The following is a 22,757-nucleotide window of genomic DNA, read 5'->3' on the forward strand; positions in this document are numbered from 1 at the left end:
GGTTTCTTAAAAGATGTTCCATAATAACTTTCATGCCTTGATGATTTCAAAATTTCCCCTCGAACCTACGTCATTGACGAATCCTAACGATCGTTTACGAACGCACGAAGTGCATGGTATACGCACCTGTACATATTTACCTTGGATGCTACTGGTATTTACGGAATTCGAATTTAAAAAGAAAACATCAAACCACTGCAAGCTGCAAAAAAGGAAATATTACCTTTTTTAAACGCCAGAAAATGCAATGAAAATCTTTGAAAATAATCTCATTGCTGCAATGAAGGTTGTACTCAACTACCAGCCACAAAACGAATTTGTGGCGTTTCATGTACAAGCTGTTCAATCATTCAGTGGTCAATACTGAAGATCTTTAGATATGACTAAGAAAAGCACTCCTAGAGTTTGTCCATAATATCGAACGAGCCGCTTGCTTACACTAAGGTTATGGCGAACAATTAAACATAATTATTATCGTGAAGTGAGGGAACGAAAGGCCTAAGATCCGATATGTAAACATCTTCCTTCAAATATTATGTTCTTGTTTTATATTTAGACACTGTGAATTTGCTTGTCCTGTTTGCGTGCTGGAAGGCTGAGTTTCATAATATACTAGGAAACCAATTAGCAAAAGAACGTTACAATGTCAAGATGTAAATAATGTTGTTCTTACTATATTGATTGTATGGTAAATTAATAACCCTTCCCATTCCTGCACTTACACGCATAATGCGAAGAGATTACAGCGGGATTGATTATTTTGTTGTAGCATATACGCAACAAATAATTCCAGGAATTATTGATGCTTGATTACAACTTTAACGAAATATGCATAAACATGGAATGTTTATCATAATTCTAAACCCTAGACTCTACCCAAAACTATAATTTTTGTAACTCTTACAAACTCTTAGTTTATTATAGTGTTTTGTTATTTTCACTAAAAGGAACGAAATCAAAAAATCTCCTTATAGTCGTATCCTCAACATCTTTATTTATTACAGGATTTAACTGTTATACCAGCTCTACACGAAGTGTCCTATATTTTTCTATAATATACACAATGTAAACGTCTTTTCCACGGTTAGCGTTAATGTTACATTAAAATACTGTATCTGAATAAATATAATTTCTTATATATCTACATTAATATAATGGAAAAGTTAAAATATTATGAATATAATTCCCATATCTGGGGCTGATATCAATTAAAGAGGATAAAAGAGTTGGTAGGGGTACTTCTTTCTTCGCCAGATTTTTGTAAAAGGATTTCCTTTGTTTTGTATAAGGTGGATATTGAAACATTATATGATGAGCATCTTCCTGGTCTAGTAGTTCCATTTGTACATTTTACATTTACAGTCGTCATTGTTCCTGTTCATACTTGTTCTGATGCTTGCTCGTATATTGTTCATATTTTGTTCTGGCTTCTTCTTACTTCCCAAAACCGCTAACAATACTCAAAGGAACTCTCGAAATCGAACTAGAAAACAACCTCGCCTGTTGAAACAACAAAAGGGACCTGAAAATGTACACAATTTGATATAGAAATTGTTTCGTCATAAATACTTATGTTTGAAAACTAATGAAATAAATACTGTGTAAATAACAATATGGTGATGTGCACTGCACTCCGACCAAGCACTTCTTTAGATATAAAAGTAATTCATTGATATTTTGTCAAGAAATGGATCATCTTCAATAGTACATACTTCTTTTCAAATAACATTTTGTAAAAGTTTACACACGTGTGATTAGAGTTCACCTTATTAATCAACATAGCTTTCAAAGTTTGAACTAAAAGAGCGTTCTTGTCACTTATCCGCAAACCATTCATACATATACGAAAAGCACTCGTTCAGTGGGGGAATTAGTTCAAGGTAAACAGAGAAATAACAATATTTTAAGAAAATTTGAATATGCCACATTGATGTCATTGATATGTGAAGTTATTTCTACCTAGTGATGGGCATTAGTCGATTAATGCAAGAAGAATATCGGGACAGAGAATTAAAAAAAAAGGGATTATCACGGCACATCGATCAGGCGCTGAAGGAGAAATAGCATGTTAATTAATAGTGTGATAATAGAACATTCTTGAAGGGAGCGCTAATGATTAACGTCGATACTGGGAGGAAGTTGACGCTGGATAACAAACTGAGAATCTTCTTGCTAACAACTTCCGTACGGAAACAGCGTAACCCCGTCTCTGTGCATGCAATCAGATCATGTGTGTCGTTTTTTGATTCGCTCTGTTACGAAACTTCTACATTCGTGCGAGGAAGAGTTGACGGTAGGATGGAGGTCCGTTGCTCAGCAACGTATCTGCAGCGTGCAAGCAACAACCCTCAAAACGGGAAAATTGAAAGGTCGGAAGATCTTCAGTATCCTGACCTTTTGCAAATTCTGGGAACACTGTTCTTGTTTTGAGTCGTCATTGTTTCTGTGCTGGCATTCATACTTGTTATGGTCCTTGCTAGATTTAGCCATTCGAAAATGTTTACCCAATAACGAGCACTTACATGGAATAACTGCCTTAATGTTGCAATAGCCAGGTACACAAATACCGTTGGAATATACATTTAATGTTAATTTAAAGGCTGTAAAGGAATTTGAATAGCCTTATGCCTGTATTACATCTTGCAGCGCTATTTTTTGAGCTGAAAGTTCTGGTTGGGAACTCCACAGGTTTCTCATAATTGACGCCTTGCTTTTTCTTTCACAAGGCTATCGGGATTATGGCCACTTTTCACCCATAGGCGTGCAAGCGGTGTGGCAAGGGAAGCAGTTGACCCTCCTAATACTCTCACTTAGAAATATAGTGTAGGTATGTGAGAACTGGGTATTGTATTAGTGTGGGCGCAGAGGAGCGATGGGGAGGGAAGGTTTTGAATATATGAGGCGTAAGGCCTTGGTATTTTCATTAATCTGTATTCTTTGCGCTAAAAGAAACCCAGTTCTGTGGCCAGTAGAGGGGGGGGGGAGGAGGATGATTGAATATTCTGGAATGAATAAAAAGGGGGGGACTACACTTACATTTTTATTACAAAATTTCATTTTAAGTTTTTCAACTTAATGCATGCACACCACTTTCCATGAATATTTGGTTATTGGTGTCGGCGTATTATTTTATCTGATTTTCCGTAAGCATGTCAGGAGTGGGAAAGGAGAGTTGCATAATGTGTAGGCCGTAATATTTACAATAGAATTGACATCATATTGAATATACGTTTTTGAGCTTTCTGTTACTTCACGCTCTGATACTCTGTTAATATTAAGGTATGCAACATCCGGATAATTGGAACCCCTAGCAATGTAATGAAATAAGCTCGTACAATTACATTGGCAATTACAATTAGGATGAGCGCGTACCTTTTGACAAGTGCTGTTGGAAATGTTATCCTCCTGCACCCACACATTGACGGCATCTTTTTAGGAAATTATCACCAACACGTATCAGTTCATCTTCCGAAATTGCTTCAATTACTCTCCTGATATTTTCTCTCAGTTCTTCTAATGTATGACTTCAAGTTTTAAAGCTTGGTATCTCACCACGCAGACGTCATGGAAATGTTTGTTTCTTGTGCAAGGCGCCAGAGGGATTTTTGAGGAGTATGTTCCAATCGTGCTCCAATGTCGTCTAGTTTCTCCTCATTAAGCACACGCCGTTTCACCCTTCGCTTCTTATCAAGAACAGACCCTATTTCCCTAAATTTGTTCACAAGTTTTCGAACACTGTCTCTGAATCTGGGAATATAGCTGCAAAACACCTAACGCCCCTTCAATAATTCGTAATGACGTAAGAATCGTACTTAAAAATCCCTTGTTTTATATTGTACATATAGCTTGGAATTATTAAACTGTAGAAGAGCACCAGTTATACGTAAACTATAACTATAACCTGCACGTATTTCATTATTTTATATGTATGTACGAGGCATGTTCATTTTATAATCCATGCCCCCTGTATAGCTGAACAAATTTTACTTTTGGAATATATACACATATACCAACAAAGTCTCAAAAGTCACTCGTCTTACAGCTTCTGGCGTACGCAGGGGGAGCTGATGGGGCTACGGCTCCTCCGAAATTTTGAGAAAATCAAAATTTTCAAACAAAAGTAGTAAAGAACGTGTGTATAAAACTACATTGGTAAATTCAAACCTTCCTTAAAATGACCCTCTATTACCATCTCTGTCTTGGAACAACTTTATAAACGAAAATTAAAGATGGTAATACGAAATATGTTATTCGGTATCCCACTTCCCCTAGAACGTAACCATGTCCGAAAAAAAGATAATCTGCGTACTCTAGTGCTTACATGAGCAATCAGTGCTTTACTTGATCGAAGAAGTACTGTTCTTGGGCGCGAATAAAAAAAAATGAAAGTGTAAGAGGTGAAGAGGAAAGTATTTTACATAATGAGAAATAAATTATAGCTTTTGCCAAACAGCTTGTTCTAAGCGGAGCGGGGAAGAGGGGGGGGGGCGAATTTAGTGAAGAGCTCTCCAAAATCTATATGTCCCGGGTGCAGAAATCTCTAGCTATGGCTCTGCATATAGGTAAAAGTAAGGAATTAATATTTTCTAACAAATGGTTAATTGGGAAGTAAGCATTGTGGACATATAGTAGCTAATTGCCTGCATTTATTAATATTGTTACCAGATCGAGGGGAATTAACAGACAAGATCCCTAGTTACCAAACAAGATGATGTATCAAGAGGATAAACATGGATAATCCTTGGTAGCAAGGAAATCGTATACGGTAAATACAGGAGGAAATCGGAACCGAATATAGCCCAAGCAGCAAACGTATTCCAGAAGGGAGAATGCACAGTAAGGCTAATTGGGACTGGACATACAGTTTAAAGTGACACTATGTGCCTCCACCGGGTACCTAACCCAGGACCCCTTGATTACAAGGCGACGACGCTACCACTGCGCCATATCAAAGCTTTGTTATTTTATTGTCTACATACTTATAAATAAACCTATAGTGAAGGGTTTTACGGAAATGGAATGTGACCTTATTGCGGGTTAGGCTACTTTAGTTTAATTAAAATTAAACATTTTCATTAAAAAAATAATGGTAGTGTAACATAAGTTAATATCAAATTAAATAAATATTTGAAATAAATAACCAGTGATATTTTGAATGCATAACCACATTGACTGAACAAATTGATTATGCCCGATGAGGCACATTTTCACCTGTGTGAGTATTGCGATATTGGAATGACGAGAATTTTCCGATCCATTACATGAATGTGTTTAGGAGCCAATTAGCTGGCAAATATGTCAGGCTAAACAATGAACGCAAAATATTGAAACTACATTAGTCAAATTGGGCGATATATAAATATATATTAAGTTATCAGTTAAAATTTGGAGAAATGCAAGAAAGAAAGAATAAGATAATATAACCCAGTTTCACAGCTCTCTTAAATCCACAAGGAAGGAAGCAAACAATATGAAGTAGGGAAATAACAGGAGAGAGAGAGAACTTTTCGAATGAACAAAGCAACCTCAGGTGCAAGAACATAAGAAGAATAAAATGCGTGTTCGAAATATACAGCGTAAAAACATAAGCAGCAGAGTACGCGCACAAGAAAACTTACTCATTTTCCTCTTCCTCTCAGGATATTCCCACAGAAACTAGAATGTGTCTCTTGGGGTTAGAAACTGTTCTTTCTACGAGAAAGCCAAGAGTAAACAACACATTTCCCTTCAGTTTGTTACCCTTTCGCAACTTCTTGGGAGAGAAAATGACGATGGATGGGAGGTCCAAAAGAGAAACTCTGCTTTCTCGTGCTAGTGTTACAGAAGGACTCCTAAGGATGCTTATATAACCATGCTTGCTTGACCTTTCGTCCAGATCCTACAAGGTGCGCGTTCACGGTATAGGCTTTAGTCCTAGGAAATAAATATTTTTTTCAAAAACAGGCCAATATGTTTTTACAAGGATAGATCCAATAACAAGACTTAGAACGTAAGAAATGTAAAATGCAATAAAATATTATCATTTCTTCTTATTATTATTGTAACATTTACTGTGCGTAATAAAGCATTTAGTACATGAAGCAGTGATATTAGATCAAGTTGGTGTTTACTTGTTTTTATTTTCTTTTATTGTTATACATCTACATGGTTCTTCAACAAGGATGATGTAACAGTAAAGCTAATTCATTCATATCAACCTAGAGAATCCACTTCTCATGCTTCCATGTTGCCAACTTGCACACACAGCGCCACAAGCACCAATAGAAAGATCTCGCCACGAAAATAATCCAGTCAAGGTCACGCCACCCACCTACAGTGTTGCCAATAAGCAACAATCTCAACCGACGAAATCAACCGCATACGTAGGGTCAAGTGCCCATATTTCGGATACTTCATTTCAAATTAGATTTTCAGTACCTAAATGTAAACAAAATAAGCCATACATGTGTTGATAAACATTGAACATATATGTATTAATGTTTCTGAAAGTTATATTAACATTTATAAGAAATACTTGTCATATTTTATGAAATAAAGAATTATATGCATATTTTTAGTCTGACAAAAAGGTTGCCTAATGTCGGATAGGGTATTTCCTAATTTCGGATAGGATTACTAATGACAAATTTCAACTTCCAATACAGTCAAAATGTTTGCTAAACTCATAAAATGAAATCAACTGATTGTATAGAAAGGACGTGTATGTTCTTACAAATTGAAAAATATCATGAAATAAATTTTAGTTTTCTTTGTCACTGACAGTATTCACACTTGAAAGTCTTCCATTCATTCTTGTCTGTTCCTGCACACATCTCGTGGACCCATCTGAGGCACTGCACACATCTTATCCAATGTTCTCCAGATGTATCTTCACGATAGGGAACGGAACAATAGATACATTCTTCATCTGCACTGTCTTCGTCGTCTGTGGAAACGAGATGGATAGATTCTTCGGAGACACTTCCCTCATCCGAGGATGAATCCTTATCAATCGATTTTGGCTTGCTTTTTCTCGATCTTTTTGAGACAGCTGGTTTCTTCTTTCTCTTTCCTTCGTCATTTTTCTCTTCTCTGAAAACATTTCTCTTGCATTTCAATTTTTTATTGCTGCTTGTCTCGCTTGTTTGATTCTTTTTTTTCCAACTAGTTCCTTTTGATAAGGACATGCACTAATCACAGCTGCTTTGTCAGCTTGTCTACTGATCGTGGAGGAGCAAGGCAATGTTGGTTGAGGCCGAAGGTTGAAAGGCGAGACACGTGCAGGAGATTCAATTTCAGAGATTTCCTCTTGATTTATATTTCCTCCACTAGTCTGCTGTTCTGGTAAGAAATCAGCTTCACTAAAAACTGTGGGGTCAAAGGGTGATATTCCACATTTCTTGAAACCGTTCTTAGCAGTTTGCATGCTTGCTGCTTTCACATATGCCTTGCCGAATATTTCACCAATTTGAAACGTTGACACTGCTTTGAATGGGTGGTTATCAAGCCACAAATCTATTTCCTGTGAATAGTACTTTTTGAAGGGACCCATGAAACTAACATCGAGGGGTTGCAATTTGTGGCTTGAATGTGGTGGGAAGCACACAATGTGGACTCCATGTTGTCTTCCTAACAAAACTATGTTTAAGTTTCTTGTATGGGAATAGTGCCCGTCTAATATAAGAACTACCGTATCTTCGTTTGATAGCTTGACTTCTCGAATAAAATGTTCAAACCACTGAGGTAAAAATGTGGGTTTGTATCCACCCAGATGGATGACAGGCTGATACCGTCCCTGGTGGCGTTCCAATCAGCAGCTCAGGCTTCATCCTGGCACGTGGGAAGACGATCAGTGGAGGTACAAACGGTCCTGCAGCACTCATGCACGTCACAATTGCGATTAACGAACCTCTCTCTGCTGAAGACAGTCGAGCTACTTGCCTCTTGCCTTTGATACTCAGGACTTGAGACGGAGTACCCTGAACTACACAGATTCCGGTTTCGTCAACATAAAAACTTTTGTGGGGTTAAATGTCACCTTTTTCAGTTCTGGTCGAAGAATATCAAAAAATGCCGAGATCTTTTCTTTGGTAAAATTCTTAACCCTACTTAACGAAATCAGCTCTGACTTTCTGAATGAGTGTATAGGATGCCTTTTTGAAAAGCGTCGCAACCATTTCTTTCCAGCTAAACCTTTCGTTTGCTGAGAATGGATGTTTAATATTATTCCGCACTGCAAGCTGGTACGCTAATATTCGGACGTCACGTCTTCTTAATCCATAGAAACGTTCATCCATCACCTTGCAATATTCTGAAAGTTCCTCCTCTAGCTCACTGCCAAGTGCACACTTCCGGCCAATTGATGATGACAATCGCTCATCAACATTTTCACTCTTTACATAATCCAAAAGAGTGGATTTTGGAACTTTAAATACTTTAGATGCTTTTAGAAATCCCATTTCGTTTTTCTTCACAGCTTCGATAGCATTTTTCATTGCTTCTTGGGACCAGTTTTTCCTTTTTCGCCCAGGCATCTGTGAAATAAATAATACATCATGAGTGTTTAGAAAGGGTGCACAATTTCGGATAGTCGAAATTAGGTACCCGTGTAGCATCCGAAATTAGGAAATCCAGTCGCATATTCAATATGGCGATTCTGTGCGTTTACCCTCTGAAGTAACGAGACTGAAACTACGTAATAATGTTTGCTGAATCTCTCAAGATTATATAAAATGTAGACAGAAGTGAGTAAATACTAACCTTCTAGTTGTAGGCCTTAAGTTTGGATGGTGAAATATTACATTAAAAATCCGGAAAAGAAAAAAATATCAGCCACACACTAAAAACACATTGCTCAAGGTCAAGCACAAGGGTGCAACTGGGGGACGAAGTAACGTGTTAGTTCGCATTATCGGCACTTCGGCGCTGCTGTTCTAAGGTGGAAATTTCTTGGTGTCCGAAATTATGAACCTATCCGAAATATGGGCACTTGACCCAACGCGAAAAGTGTCGACTGAGCAGCTTAGAAGAAGTGTGGCAACCCTGGAGGGTCAGCGGTGTGGAGGAGGCAAGGGGAAGCTCCGACCTTGACTGGACTGTTTTCGTGGCGAGAGCTTTATAGTGGCTGTTATCTACGCATACATACGCAGGCTTTTCTTCATTTCATTCAACGAATGAACAGAGCTTTCTTCTTGCATTATCCTTTTTCAGTAATCTTGTACCGTCACGAACAGTTCTGGGTTGTAGTGATACTATTGAAATTAATGAGATCGTTACAACCCAGAATTGTCCGTGACTGTACTATCCTGATGCATCGGAAGAAGTTACAGGAGGGAGAGCGAGAGAAAGAGAGAGAGTGAGAGAGACTATGCATTTTGAAATCTTTCCCTACCTCCCATTACGTAACGATAATAACTAGAAAAAATATATATTTTAGATAATACATTGATGATCATAGTAAAACAATCTTAGTTATTGAAAAGAGAAAGGACGAACTAATCCAAAGTCAAAAGGAAACACTTGATCCCTCTTCATTTTTTATCTTCTAATCAGATAAGACCTGTTATCTGAATAAATTTAGAATGTTTGAACTACTTTACCAGCATAGGTTTTGTAAGAGTAACAAAATAACAACCCGATTAACGAAGATATCCGAGAGGAACTATTTCTTCTACTCGTAGGAGACCGGCAACTTTCTTCCAACATAAGAAGGATTAACAACAAAAATGTAAACAAGAAGGAAAGCATGCTGCGTCTGCAAGTACGTAAGACATACTAACCCTTTGGTCCACTGAATCGTTACATGATTACATTTTCAATCTCAGTGATTGGTAAACAGCTACAACGAATAGAATGAAGAGGGTGGTGCTGTGTTCATTTCTGATTCCGTTGCCGCTATTGCACAAATCGTGGTTGCAAACGGTTTTGTACTCCCTAACAATTTCGTTTTCCATGACTCCGTACAATCCTCCTTCTTTGTCACATCCTCGGCCGAAAGCGATGACCGCTGAAAAATATGACATTGAAAGTTTTAGATTACATAATTTGTAAGACATTAATAACCAGAGTTCGAAACTAAAGTGTTATCTTTTTAGTAATTGGTTTAGTACCAGTAACAGCAATGCGTTGCTTTTCAAAAGTAATAATCGTTACATTACTTGTATTGTTTTGCTTGCAAATACGTTGACAAAAGTTCTGGCAAATGAACTTTTCTCAGAATTCTTGATGAGGACATGTATTAAGATATTAGTGTGCTGATAGTAACGTATGCATATGGTTCACTTGAAATAACTTATCTGTAAATATTGAATCACAAAATTCAATTTTAAGTAACTTTCCCAACCCTGTTAATAACTAGTAGTATTTGCACAAAGTTTATTTTTAAAAGTAATTTCTTTAATTTTAGTACTATACTTTAAAAATTAAGTGTAATTTACCTTAACTGCTACTTTATGTTAAAATAGGTAAGAGGATACGAACACAAAGGTGTTTATCTTCCGTGCGATGAGTGAGACCCGGAGCAGCATGATTCGTTCTCGAGCTACTAATGGAGTAGATCCGGAGCTGTGACTAAATTAATCGAACTCTGTCAATACTTACATGAGCTGGATTTGTACTCGAGCACACCTGTAGTGCAATATGTTATTCCTGTAGGGCAAGTTTGGATGTTCCATTTTGTTACGTCTTTGCCATAACATGACGCATTTCCTTTGTTGCCTTCCCGGATGTCGAACTCACATTGATAGCAGTATCTCCCTGTTGATAACAAATTAATTATTGTCCTTACAAAGTAACAAAGCATTACTTACCATTGATACATTTTACACTAACACTAATGATTTTCAGATACCATTTACCCTTCCCTTTTAAAAAAATGAAATCGTTGGTTTTCAACTTAAAAAGGGTTCCCAAGGAAAGGAAGCAAGAAATAATAAATTTGAAATTGCTTCAGTGAAATCGACCAAAGTGAGCTTGCGACATTCCCAACTTTCATATTCAGCAGTAGGAAGTTGTTACCCGCAGAGCCGGCACTAGGAAGGGGAGCCCCCCTTCAAATAAAAATAATGGTTCCTTTACAGTTCATACGAGTCTGATGCTTACAATTATGCAAATAATCTGATTTTTCCTGACTTCATGGATTGTTTTAACTCACTTTAAAACATCCAAAATTACTGGAATAATGTTCTAAACATAATCCTACATAAACATAGTGTCCAAATATTTCAAACAAAAATAGTTAACATTATTCGTTTAATTACAGAGAAATCATGAAGCCAAAATATTATTTCATGTGAAACAATGTAAATTTACTACATCGTCAAAATTGAATGAAAGTAAACAAAAAATATAATTATGATAGAGAATGTGTTTGGATATGATTAAAAATTGCTACTTTGATACTTAAGATAGCAGTTTGATATTGAACACACACAGTTTTGTAATTAAATATAACGAACGTCGCACCAATGTCACATCGGAAATGAAAAGAAATAATAGTTTAGAAACTTTTAATGTTTTTATGATACGAAATATATTAAATTAATTGGTTATTAATTTTAATAATGTTTATAATGTGGTTTTTTAACACCTGTACTGCAGATCAAGCAATAAAAATCTGATTTTTTCATACTTTTGAAAAAATTTGGTTATAGTCCCTATGTATAATGTATGCCCTGAGCCCTGTACCCACCAACTCCCCGACGTGGAAGTTACGCGCTACGTACTTCCTGAACATGTGAAGTTACTCAACGCTGTTTGGTTCAGCGTAAATGCTTTCTTATGTGTCTTATGTTTTCCAGTGCGGTGCTCACTTCCATGCTTCTAACCTTGCTTTCAGAAAGAAAAGTTGGAGTTGCATTTGGAGTCCTGCTCGAGACCCGGAATATATTCTTTTGCGAGATAACACTCTTAAAATATTATGCAACCCACGCGACAAACCTGTTTATCAGGTTTTCGAAGCTCATCAGGTACAGGCGCCGGCAATAAAAATGGGACAACTAGATTCTGAAATCATCGCTTCCCTGCAGGACGTTATGTGTGTTGACTAACTCTACGGAGGTGGTAGAAGTTGCCATTGAAGATTTGCTATTGAAATCCACTTATCGCCGTAAAGTTGGGCAACACACGTAACGCCATGGGCGTAACTTGGGACCTAATTTTGAGGGGCCAGAATCAAACTGAGCCTAATTTTGAGGGGGCACAATTAAACTCGGGCCTAATTTTGAGGGGCAGAATCAAACTAGGCCTAATATTGAGGAGGCAGAATCAAACTAGGCCTAGTTTTCAGGGGACAGAATCAAACTTCGGGCCTAATTTTGAGGGGGTAGAATCAAACCTTTTGCTTAAGTTTGGGGAAAAGATTCGATAAGTTTTCCATAAAAAAAAGCGTCCAGGATTAATTGCTAAATAACAGTGATGTTTGCGAAATCACAAATATTACTCTGTATTACTTTGCTTCTCAAGTCCCCTAACTGGTAAATTTTAATAAACCTGAAAATTTCGAGGCCCCAAGCGCCCCCCCTTCCCCCCGCCAACTTACGCATATGCAATAACGCCATGCAGGGAAGCCATTATTTCAGGATCTATGTGCCCCATTTTTATTACCGGTGAGTGTACAGTCAGATCCATGAGTATTACCGTGCAAATTGTCCATCACCATGTTCGTGCACTTTATCTGACCCAGAAAGAGCTTCAAGAATTAATAGAAAACTCAAATCAAGCTGTTGACAACTTCTGCACCAGCATACATAAAAATCCATTGCTTAAAAGCACCTAGGATGTAAGAGAAAAAATAATGTAAATAGTCATGGACAATTTGCACGGTAATACTCATGGATTCCACTGTACATGCCCTCAAGACTTGGAGAACCAATAAAGTCGCAATGAATCCGTGAAACTGAACAAACACTCCACTTATTTTGTGACTTGTACACTTACAAAACGTGGCAGTGGCGAAGCTTTCGTGAGCATTTTCAAGCGCAGTGAAATACCAATACATATTAAGGGATAGAATACTCTGGGAGTCAAAAGGCTGAAGGGAAAAAAATCTATTCTTTTTTTCTGTATATTTAGGATATTAAATGTCGCATTGGCCCCTCATGGATTAATCACGACGATGAGGACAAGTGGTGAACTAATTAAATTGATGATGCTACCTGCATGCATCACCAAGGATGGATTCGAACCTGGGACCACTGCTTTAGTAGCGCTTGTCGCTGACCCGGATGCCTGGAAAAATTCCACTCATTTTTTATTTTGTATTGAAACAGTTTTCAGCAATACATTTTGCCTAAGAATATGTCGAAATTAGTAAGTGGTAATTATACAGATTGTTATCAAAATGGCGCCGGCAGACCACAATAACGTATAGAGGACATCAAAGCACAAAATTTGCCTCAGTGACATTTTTGTCGTTGGTGTGTCATATTGGAATTACGAACCTTCAAAAAAATGGCGTTCAGTCGCCTGTATGCTTGCAACCCAACTTGATATTTGATCGCATCTGTGACGTTTCTTCCTGCCGTGAAACGGCGCGTCCTGGTGTTGCAAGGAAATGAAGCATGCTTAAAACGGTGGAAAATAAAGTATCCAAATAGAAATGGTGGAAACTGATGCAGAGAGGAAAGAAACGAAACTTAGAGGGAAGCGTGTTCAAGGGTGGAACCAGAAATTCTTATTACTTGTCCAATAGCTTTGTTGGTTAGAGTTTCCATTGCGCACGTAACACATTCTTAAGGTTACTGGCTGGTAGAGTATTTCGGAGTTTTACTTCAAGTCCATTCATTGCATGCACAGATAGGTAAATCGGGACTGGACCTACAGTTTAAAGAGAGATCCGAATCTCTATATTCCTCCACCGAGTATCGAACCCGGGACCCCTTGATTATACTGGCTAGTAGAAGGTGGTCTGCATCGGCAGACTTGGGATCAGCATCAGGCCCTTCATTCCCCTTGATGTCTATGTGACTGGGGACGCAGTTGAAGCGAACTTCAGCACTGGCAGATAAAGACGCGAGCCGTCGAAGAATGCCTTGCACCAAAAGATGTCTGGAAGTCGACGATTTCAGACGGGTCTCACTTATCACACAAGCCTCAACCAACCTCCACACCGTTTCCATTCTCTGCAGTTTTTCGTAGCTTCACCAACAATGTATTATTTAAGCTAAGTGGACTAAATGTAACAAGCCTAAGCTAACAATGAATGCATTTCAACAGACGTGGGAAGCCGAAGGCGAGGTGGTTGGTTGAGGCTTGTGCGATGAAAGAGACCCAAAGCCTCTAGAGCAGTGGTATTCAACCTGGGGTACTCGTACTCCTAGGGATACGCGAAGACTTTTTAGGGGAGAACGCACAATTGAAAATAATTATAAATAATGAAAACTGTTTCTGACAGAGATAACTTGAAAATGGAATAAAGGGAAGGAAAGAAAATAGACATTTCTATGTCAACATTTTTCTCAAAGTACATATAAAAAGGGATCGATTGAGGATTTCATGTTACTCCCCCCACCGACCACCAGACTAAAGGATTCTACCTCTGATTTATTATTATGTTCAGAACTTGTATTATCCTCTATTTCCAAGAATCGCTTTTCTTTACTCTTTGCAACAATGAAATCTTGCAGCTGCGCTCATTGCTAATCGTGCTCCGAATGGCTTTTGAATTGTTTGTTTCAAAAGCTGACAATACTGGGAGTGTTTGTGAATGTACGTTACGGACTGAAGAAAGAAAGAAAGAGAGGGAGGGAAGAGGGGAGAGAAAGGGGAGTTCAGTGTTATTTCGTGACTGTTGTGTGAAGGTGCGGTTTCTTCTCGTCTCTCCCTCTTTATAGTTACGTTACACACTACACCACTCCAGAACATAGTACTACACATGCAGACACCAAATACAATACTTAACACCAAATCAACAAAGTAGACGAGTTAATGTTGCACTGTGTAACCATTTATCTGTGGTGTAAAAAAAACTAGACACACATAAGTAGTGAGAATATATTATATTTATAACCTCAATTTACTAATCGGGAAATTCCCCTTAGCGAACCAATCACATGACTTCGCCACAGGGGGAGGGGTCATGACATTCCCGAGCCAGTATTATTGATGTGATATTCTTAACAGGTTAATGCCCACACATAGCTGTAAGTACATCAATCTCTACACTTCGGAATGTTTGGAATGCAAAGAATTCTCGTGACAAAACAAGTAATCGGGTAATTCCCCTTAGCCAACCAATAAGCTCAAATCACATGGCCGTCAGAAAAGAGAAGGGCATAACATCCCCGAGACAGTATTATTGATGTAATATTCTTAATAGGTTAATGTCCACACATAGCTGTAAGTACATCAATCTCTACACTTCGGAATGTTGGGAATGCAAAGAATACTCGTGACAAAACAAGTAATCGGGAAATTCCCCTTGGCCAACCAATGAGCTCAAATCACATGACCCTCAGAAAAGAGAAGGGCATAACATTTCGGAGACAGTATTATTGATGTAACATTCTTAATAGGTTAATGCTTTAATGTTTACACGCATGCATAAGCGCATCAATCACTCACACACAGGAATGTTTAGAATAGAAAGAACTCTCAGGAAAGTCCCCTTAGCCAAGCAAGTTACATGACCCTCTCTCTTTTTTTAGAGAGAAAAGAGAAGGTCATGACATTCCCAAGCTAGTATTATTGATGTGACATTCTTAACAGGTCGACGTGACATCTACACACACGCACACACACTCGGGGAATGTTTGGAATGCAAGACTATTGATTTTGTCTGAGTAAAAACAACTAGGTTACATCGATCTCTACGCAGACACTTAGGAATGTTTGGAATGCAAAGAATTCTTTTAACAAAACAAGTAATCTGGAAATTCCCCTTAGACAACCAATCAGCTCAAATCACATGACTCTCTCTCTCTCTCTCTCTTTTTATAAAGAAAAGAGAAGGGCATAACATTCCCAAGACAGTATTATCGATGTAACATTCTTAACAGGTCAATGCCTTAATGTTTACACACATACATAAGCGCATCAATCTCTACACACATACACTCACACACGCACACACACACACACACACACACACACACACACAGGAATGTTTAGAATAGAAAGAATTCTCAGGAAATTCCCCATAGCCAAGCAAGTTACATGACCCTCTCTCTTTTTTTATATAAAGAAAAGAGAGGGTCATGACATTCCCAAGCTAGTATTATTGATGTGACATTCTTAACAAGTCAACGTCACGTCAATCTCTACGCACACACGCACACACACTCGGGGAATGTTTGGAATGCAAAACTATTGATTTGTCTGAGTAAAAACAACTAGGTTACATGAGAATTCTTGCCAACATTTCTGTTAGTATTCAATTTGGTTAAAGTTACTGGTTAAGAAAAAGTTGTTTTTTTTTAAATTAGAAAAAAAACACTACGAAAACCTATGACCTTACTTAGATTCATTTCATTCTTAACAGGTCAATGCCTATATATTCACACGCTCCCGTAAGTACCGCAATCTTCACACATACACTCAGGAATGTTTGGAATGCAAAGAATTCTTCTGACAAAACTATTGGTTTGTGTGAGTAAAACAAAAAGTAGGTTACATGAGAATTCTTGCATGTGACGCAAGTTAGATTCCCAAAAAAATACTTCCTACACAGTAATTTATATATCATCGATGCCATCTAGTTGCAAATAAATGTACTTGGAAAACATGAAAGCAGTAAGTATCACTAGATGCTGCCATCTAGTTGAAAAAAATATAGTTGTTGGAAAAAAGTTTCATTACTCAATGATTTTATATATCGTCCAGCAGTAATACGAGTAGCTGAAGACATATGACAGAGCGCTCTCGAGTTCACGTAGCTAATTGCTAGGGCCAAAATATTACTAAAATATCTTAAACTTGTATATTTCTTGTACCGCCATGATGTTACTGATTAGTTACAAGCACAAACAATATCATAACACTGGAGGATATGAGAATATGCAAGTACGGTACCTTCGGTTCAGATATAAATGGACCGAATGTATACTGGGGTATTTTGCAAAAATTTTTAAAATTGACTCATGAGAGACAATTATTTTTTATAGTTAAAAAATTAATAGATTTCGCTTGAAAAAAAGTAAAATTTTAAAAATTGGATGTCATAGGGGGAAATTATCTAAATCTTAGAATTTTTATACAATAAAATTGGAATTTAAGCTCTTGCGTAAAACAAATTTTCAGTTTTTTGCACTTGGAAAATCAGCTAAAATCATGATTTTCAGTAAAATTACACTAAGAGAGCTCACTATGAAATTGTTAGATTGGGGGGGGGGGTGATCGCTCGTGCCCCCTCTATGACTACTAATTTTCTCGGGAAACATACAAAACGCACAATCAAGTCAAAATTCAATCTGTGTGAAAAACGACTTGAACCATCTTCAAAATAAAATAATTGTAGCTATTACGATAAAATTTTCAGATATGTTATTTATACAGAATTTCCGGGGACAACAAGTAACATCTGATCACATCAAAACTCAATCTGATCGATTAGTGTGTACACTTAGTCTGTTACTATTTTTGTTTTTGGTATTTAATTATATATAGTTTTTTGGGGCTCAAATCATAAACTATATACTTAATAAAACTATATACTTAAAAGAAACTGGAAAAACCCACAGGTGTCTGTCAAGTAAACCAGAAGCAGACAGGAAGTAGACCGGAAGTAGATCGGAAGTAGACCGGAAGTGGACCGGAAGTAAATGTGTGTGGGTGTGGGTGGGTGTGGGTGTTACGTAATTTAACTCAAAAGAAATTATAACACTCGTACCAAGTATGAGATGAAAAATCACAGAGTTGCAATAGTATAAAATCGACAAAAACATCGTCAAAAAAGGTTTACCACTGTGCTTAAATTAATAATAATAATAGGCCTCGTACCAAGTATTAGTTTGAAGGAACTACTCCAAATGTATACTAGGGTATTTTGCAAAAAAATTTAAAATTGACTCATGTGAGTCAATTATTTTTTACAGTTAAAAAAGTAATGGATTTCGCTTTAGTTATTTGAAAAAAGTAAAATTTTAAAAAATTTTATATCATAGGGGAAATTATCTAAATCTTAGAATTTTTATACAATAAAATTGGAATTTATGCTCTTGCGTAAAACAAATTTTCAGTTTTTTACTCTTCGAAAAATCAGCTAAAATCATGATTTTCGGTTAAATTACACTAAGAGAGCTCACAATGAAATTGTTAGATTTTGGGGGGGGTGGCCGCTCGTGCCCCCTCTCTCACTACTGGTGTTGTTGAGCAAATAGTAGAAAGCATTAAAATGGACAGAAGATTTGCGATTCAAATCGATGAATCGGTGGGTGTCTCCGATGATGCCGAAATATATTCCGTACTTTGACGTTAAGAAATGTGCTATTAGTGATGAAATTCTGGGATGTAAACAATTTCCATAGCATACAAAGGGAGAGGATATTTTTAAAATTCTTAATAATTTCATAACATTAGAATTAAATTTGTCGTGGGACTGGTGTGTAAGAGATGGTGCTGCTTCACTGACAGGTCTGAAAACCAGTCTTGTTGCTCGTAGTCGCCAAATGCACCCTCAAATAGTTTGGGAACATTGCATTATACACAGAGAAAATTTGGTCGCGAAAAAAATAACTTCTGGTTTACACGAAACGCTGAACATTGCTGTAAAAGTAGTCAACTTAATCAAGTCGCGTGCACTGAACTCCCGTATTTTCAAAAAAATGTGCGAGGAGATGGGATCCGCACACACTCAACTGTTTATGCACACCGAGGTGCGGTGGTTATCGCGAGGACGCGTATTGACTCGCCTTTTTGAACTGAAAAATGAGGTAAAATGTTTCCTTTCAAAATTAAAATCCGATTTGGTGACGTATTTTGAGAATGAACAGTGGCTTTGCCAACTAGCTTACTTGACGGATATATTCAACAAATTTAATGATCTCATCTTCAACTCCAAGGCTTCGATAAAAATATTTTTAAAGCCCGTGAGAAAGTGAAGGGATTATATAAGAAAGTATTACTTTGGATTGATTGCGTTAATGAAGGAAATATTGCAGTTTTCCAACTGTGTTGGAATATTGTGGACAAAATGATTTTAGTATTGCTGGTGAACTTTTGGAAATAATCAAATTCCACCTAGAAAATCTCAGGTTACAGTTTCTTCAAATACTTTCCAGAAATTGAGAAAGACGATAACACACAAGATTGGATTACAAATCCGTTTTCCACCACCGCCATCAATTCCTCTGATCTTCCTTTAAAATTAAAAGAAAGTCTGCTAAAAATGTCCACTAATAGACCACTTGAAATAAAATTCGAAAACGTGTCTATTTGCGAATTCTGGTGTTACGCACGCAAAGAGTATATTGAACTTAGTGACACTGCCATCACACGCCTTCTCCCCTTCCCCTCCACTTATTTGTGTGAGCAGGGTTTTTATGCATTGACAGCCATCAAAACGAAACACAGAAATTGCCTGAATCCAGAATCACCACTGATACTCGCACTAACAAAGATTCAGCCACGAATCGAGGAGCTGGTGTGCAGAAAACAAGCTCAGCCATCTCATTAACAGGTAAGGAATATTAAAGTTCATAATATATTTTTGCTATATCCGTAATTTTTCTTTATTTATTTTATAATTCTCCTTTTTATAGTAAAAGTGTATTATTTAATAGGTAATGATTTGCATAATTTATTTTAGATGTAGTTATGTATAATCTGAATTAAGGATAACTCTAGGAAGGAGGGGGGTACACGCTTGAGTGGAAAAGTTTCTTTAAGGGTACGCGGAGAAAAAAGGTTGAATACCACTGCTGTAGAGCACAATAATCGAATCATAGCAAATGAGGACGCTTTGGAAAGTGTGAACAAGTCAACGTACTTATGTGCAGATATGTTACCTAACGATGTACAGTGGGATGCATAAGTATTACCGGGGCCTCCCCGATGACGTAGTGGTAACGTCATCTCCTTGTAATCAAGGTGTCCCGGGAGGCACATTACACAATGGTTCGGATGTCACTTTAAGCTGTAGTTCCATTACCGATTAGGCTAACTGTGCATAAAGTGGACTTAAAGCAACAATTGAAACAATTCAATCATAAGTATTACCAAGCATGTCCTCCTCCATGATTATCCTCTGTGTTTTATGCAATGAGAGCTTTTGAAATTTAATAAAAAACACCAAACCAACGGCTAATAACCTTTGCACCAGCTTACGAAAAAATGTAGTAAAAACGCGTAGGATACACGAGAAAAAATAATTAATATAATCCTGGACAATTTGCCGAGCAATTCCTGTTCATACTACTGTACTTGAAGTTTGTACCTAAAGGATACATACATGTATTCGATATGTGTAGTGGGCAAAAGCAGCCAAAACTGTATAAAGAATATGATGGGATAATATTATCAATTTTGAAACTTACCGAAAACTCCGCTAGCAATGAGTAGTGTTACGGCGAGGGGTGCTAAAATCCTCATCTTGATTCTAGTTGGGCGCAATCCTCAATGTCTAATGTGCACTCCATATCTCGCCTTATATGCGCGCTATCAGGATAGTGTTTTAAGGGAAGTGCTGCACCTTCCCACAAAAGTACTCAAGATTATTCAATACTTGTGATGTGAAAAAAACGATAATAAAACAGATAAAGTACGGTCGTCCTAGAATAGCACATTGTATAAGAATTGTTATCTCAAGTTAGGTTAACAGGGTCTCGGTGTCGACTCGAGACAGCTTGGAAAAGAGTTTTCTGTATTCAGAATATACATACGAAACAAGGTTCATAATTGCCATTGATTTATTAATGTTACCTCGCTTTTCTACCACTTTTCGCTAATCGCGAAGATGAATCATGTACGGTGATAAGATGTGATGAATGAAGGGACAATCACAATCATATAGGGACGACAGAACAGCTGCCCTACAGAAAATTACACTGGCTGTGAGTCCGGTCGCCAGAGCCTAGCTAGTCTGCAAAATGCATTCCAGGCTGTACTACGTGGAAGGGAGTTTGATATTGGGGTGTCTTTGTAAGGTATCATCCCCATCCCTTACACCCCAATTGCCACTGATTATTGAATGACTTTGCAATTGCAATAAACAAAAAATATGACTTTCTACAAATAACACGGTCGATATTTGCTTGGTACATAGAAGTCGTAGACTATCGAAGAAACCGAGACATCATTTCGTCTCCATTTTAGCGATCTCTTTCTCGTTCTCTGTCACGACAGGTTTCAAATGGTCTGGACTTGGTCTCGTTACAGTCCAGAAGTTTACGGTCCCCTCTCTGTTTCGGTACCACCCCCGATAGTGACTGGGATTCTGAAAATGCGTGTGTTGTAAAACCATGAACACTTCTGGATTGTAACGATTATATTGAAAGCTAATGGGATCGTTCCAACCCAGAAGTGTCTGTGACTGTACTATCAGAGATTTAGAAATTTGCAAATTCTATGTGAAAGGTGCTCCTCAAGTTAATCCTTTTTTGAAGCTCATTTGGATTTTACGTTCCAGTCTTAATTTTGTCGATTTATAAAAAAAAGACGTTGATATTATTCCAGTGATACATACATGTATGTATATGACGTAAAAGCTTGCTTGAAACAATGTTTGGAAGTAACAGTTACAATTTTCGATGAACGTAAATGCAATTAGTTCTTTTCTTAAGTCAGTTATTTCTTTCGGTAAAAGCAACTTCGAGTTGTTTCTGTACGTTTCTACAGTAATGACAAAAATTATGATATACTGTATGAAAATAGAAATAAAATGTTAATTTTCGTATGTACTTTATTACAAGCAATTTTTTTAAGTATAGAAGATTACTTTAAATTTGCTTTCTCTTTCACGTGTAATTATAACAAACTGTGAGCTTTTTGGAAGTTAATGAAAATTAATGCTAATTTTAGATGATCATCAATAAAGAAAACATCTCGTTTACAGTTCATGCGTACAACATGTTGAATAAGTTATATCTTATCCACAACAAGGTTAGTTAGAGTTACTTTTAACTGTAACTGAGTTGATTTTAAAAACGACTTTCCAAAAACTGGTTTCAAATTATACTTTAACTGTGAACTGCTGTCATTCACATCTTTTGCATTTCCTGCAAGAACAAGTACATCGTGATGTTTCTCACGTCATCTCTATTTCTGTTTAGTACACGTATTGCTGGTGAAGGATCTCTTTTCAAGTTTCCAAGCAAAATTTATCAAAACCAATCTACATTAACCTTGGTTGGCTCGATTCTTACTCAGGTATATCCTTGTGAACTTAAACTCTTTCAGGTATCATGATAATACCTGTAATACTGGGATTATATCTTTTGAGTCTTCACACAAGCGCCTGTCAATCTTGACTGCTAATCTCCTGCACTAAGTTCTTAACTCAACCCTCCATAATTTAATTACATTAAGTACTTACAGTATTTCACATTGCACATGAAACTAGCGCATGATACTTGTGCGAACAATGCGAAAAGTCTCCAAAATTTGATTCCATAATAAAATCTAAAATTATAAAACCCGAATATACAAAAATCCGGTCCCCGTGGCGGAGTGGTTAGCACATTGCGCTACGACGCCAGGGGTCCCGGGTTCGAATCGTGGCCTGGCCATGGATGTTTGTGAGTGTCCATTCATCAATTTCGTCATATCATCACTCATCCCCATCTTCGCAAATTAGCGAAAAGTGGCACAAGAAGCAAAGTATAATAAAGCAAATCAAATCAATCAAT

The 22,757-nt window shown here is 37.3% G+C and overlaps 1 protein-coding gene across 2 annotated transcripts; it reads right to left on the reverse strand.

The window, feature by feature from the left end:
* Positions 1-1,056: 1,056 nt before the first annotated feature.
* On the reverse strand, positions 1,057-20,539 carry LOC145989145 (uncharacterized). 2 transcript variants are annotated; one of them, XM_083124438.1, is made up of 4 exons: positions 20,448-20,539; positions 10,579-10,734; positions 9,759-9,985; positions 1,057-1,522 (listed from the first exon to the last, which is right to left on the reverse strand). In XM_083124438.1, exons 1-3 carry the CDS (start codon positions 20,500-20,502, stop codon positions 9,786-9,788), a joined length of 411 nt encoding a protein of 136 aa, XP_082980564.1. In that variant the 5' UTR covers positions 20,503-20,539; the 3' UTR covers positions 1,057-1,522; positions 9,759-9,785. The 2 variants fall into 2 exon arrangements, with proteins under 2 accessions (XP_082980564.1, XP_082980570.1); XM_083124444.1 differs by lacking the exon at positions 1,057-1,522 and adding an exon at positions 6,109-6,417.
* Between the last annotated feature and the right edge of the window lie 2,218 nt (positions 20,540-22,757).

Source organism: Lepisma saccharinum, chromosome 1, assembly GCF_977018435.1.
Source record: "Lepisma saccharinum chromosome 1, izLepSacc3.1, whole genome shotgun sequence".
Lineage (NCBI taxonomy): Eukaryota > Metazoa > Arthropoda > Insecta > Zygentoma > Lepismatidae > Lepisma > Lepisma saccharinum.

Bases quoted from the DNA above. Each gene is read 5' to 3' on its own strand.
- LOC145989145 (XM_083124438.1), bottom strand. From the start codon at position 20,502: ATGAGGATTTTAGCACCCCTCGCCGTAACACTACTCATTGCTAGCGGA. The intron at 10,735-20,447 runs GTAAGTTTCAAA...TGTTATCAACAG, and splicing joins CATTGCTAGCGGAGTTTTCG to GGAGATACTGCTATCAATGT. The intron at 9,986-10,578 runs GTAAGTATTGAC...CATATTTTTCAG, and splicing joins CGAGTACAAATCCAGCTCAT to CGGTCATCGCTTTCGGCCGA.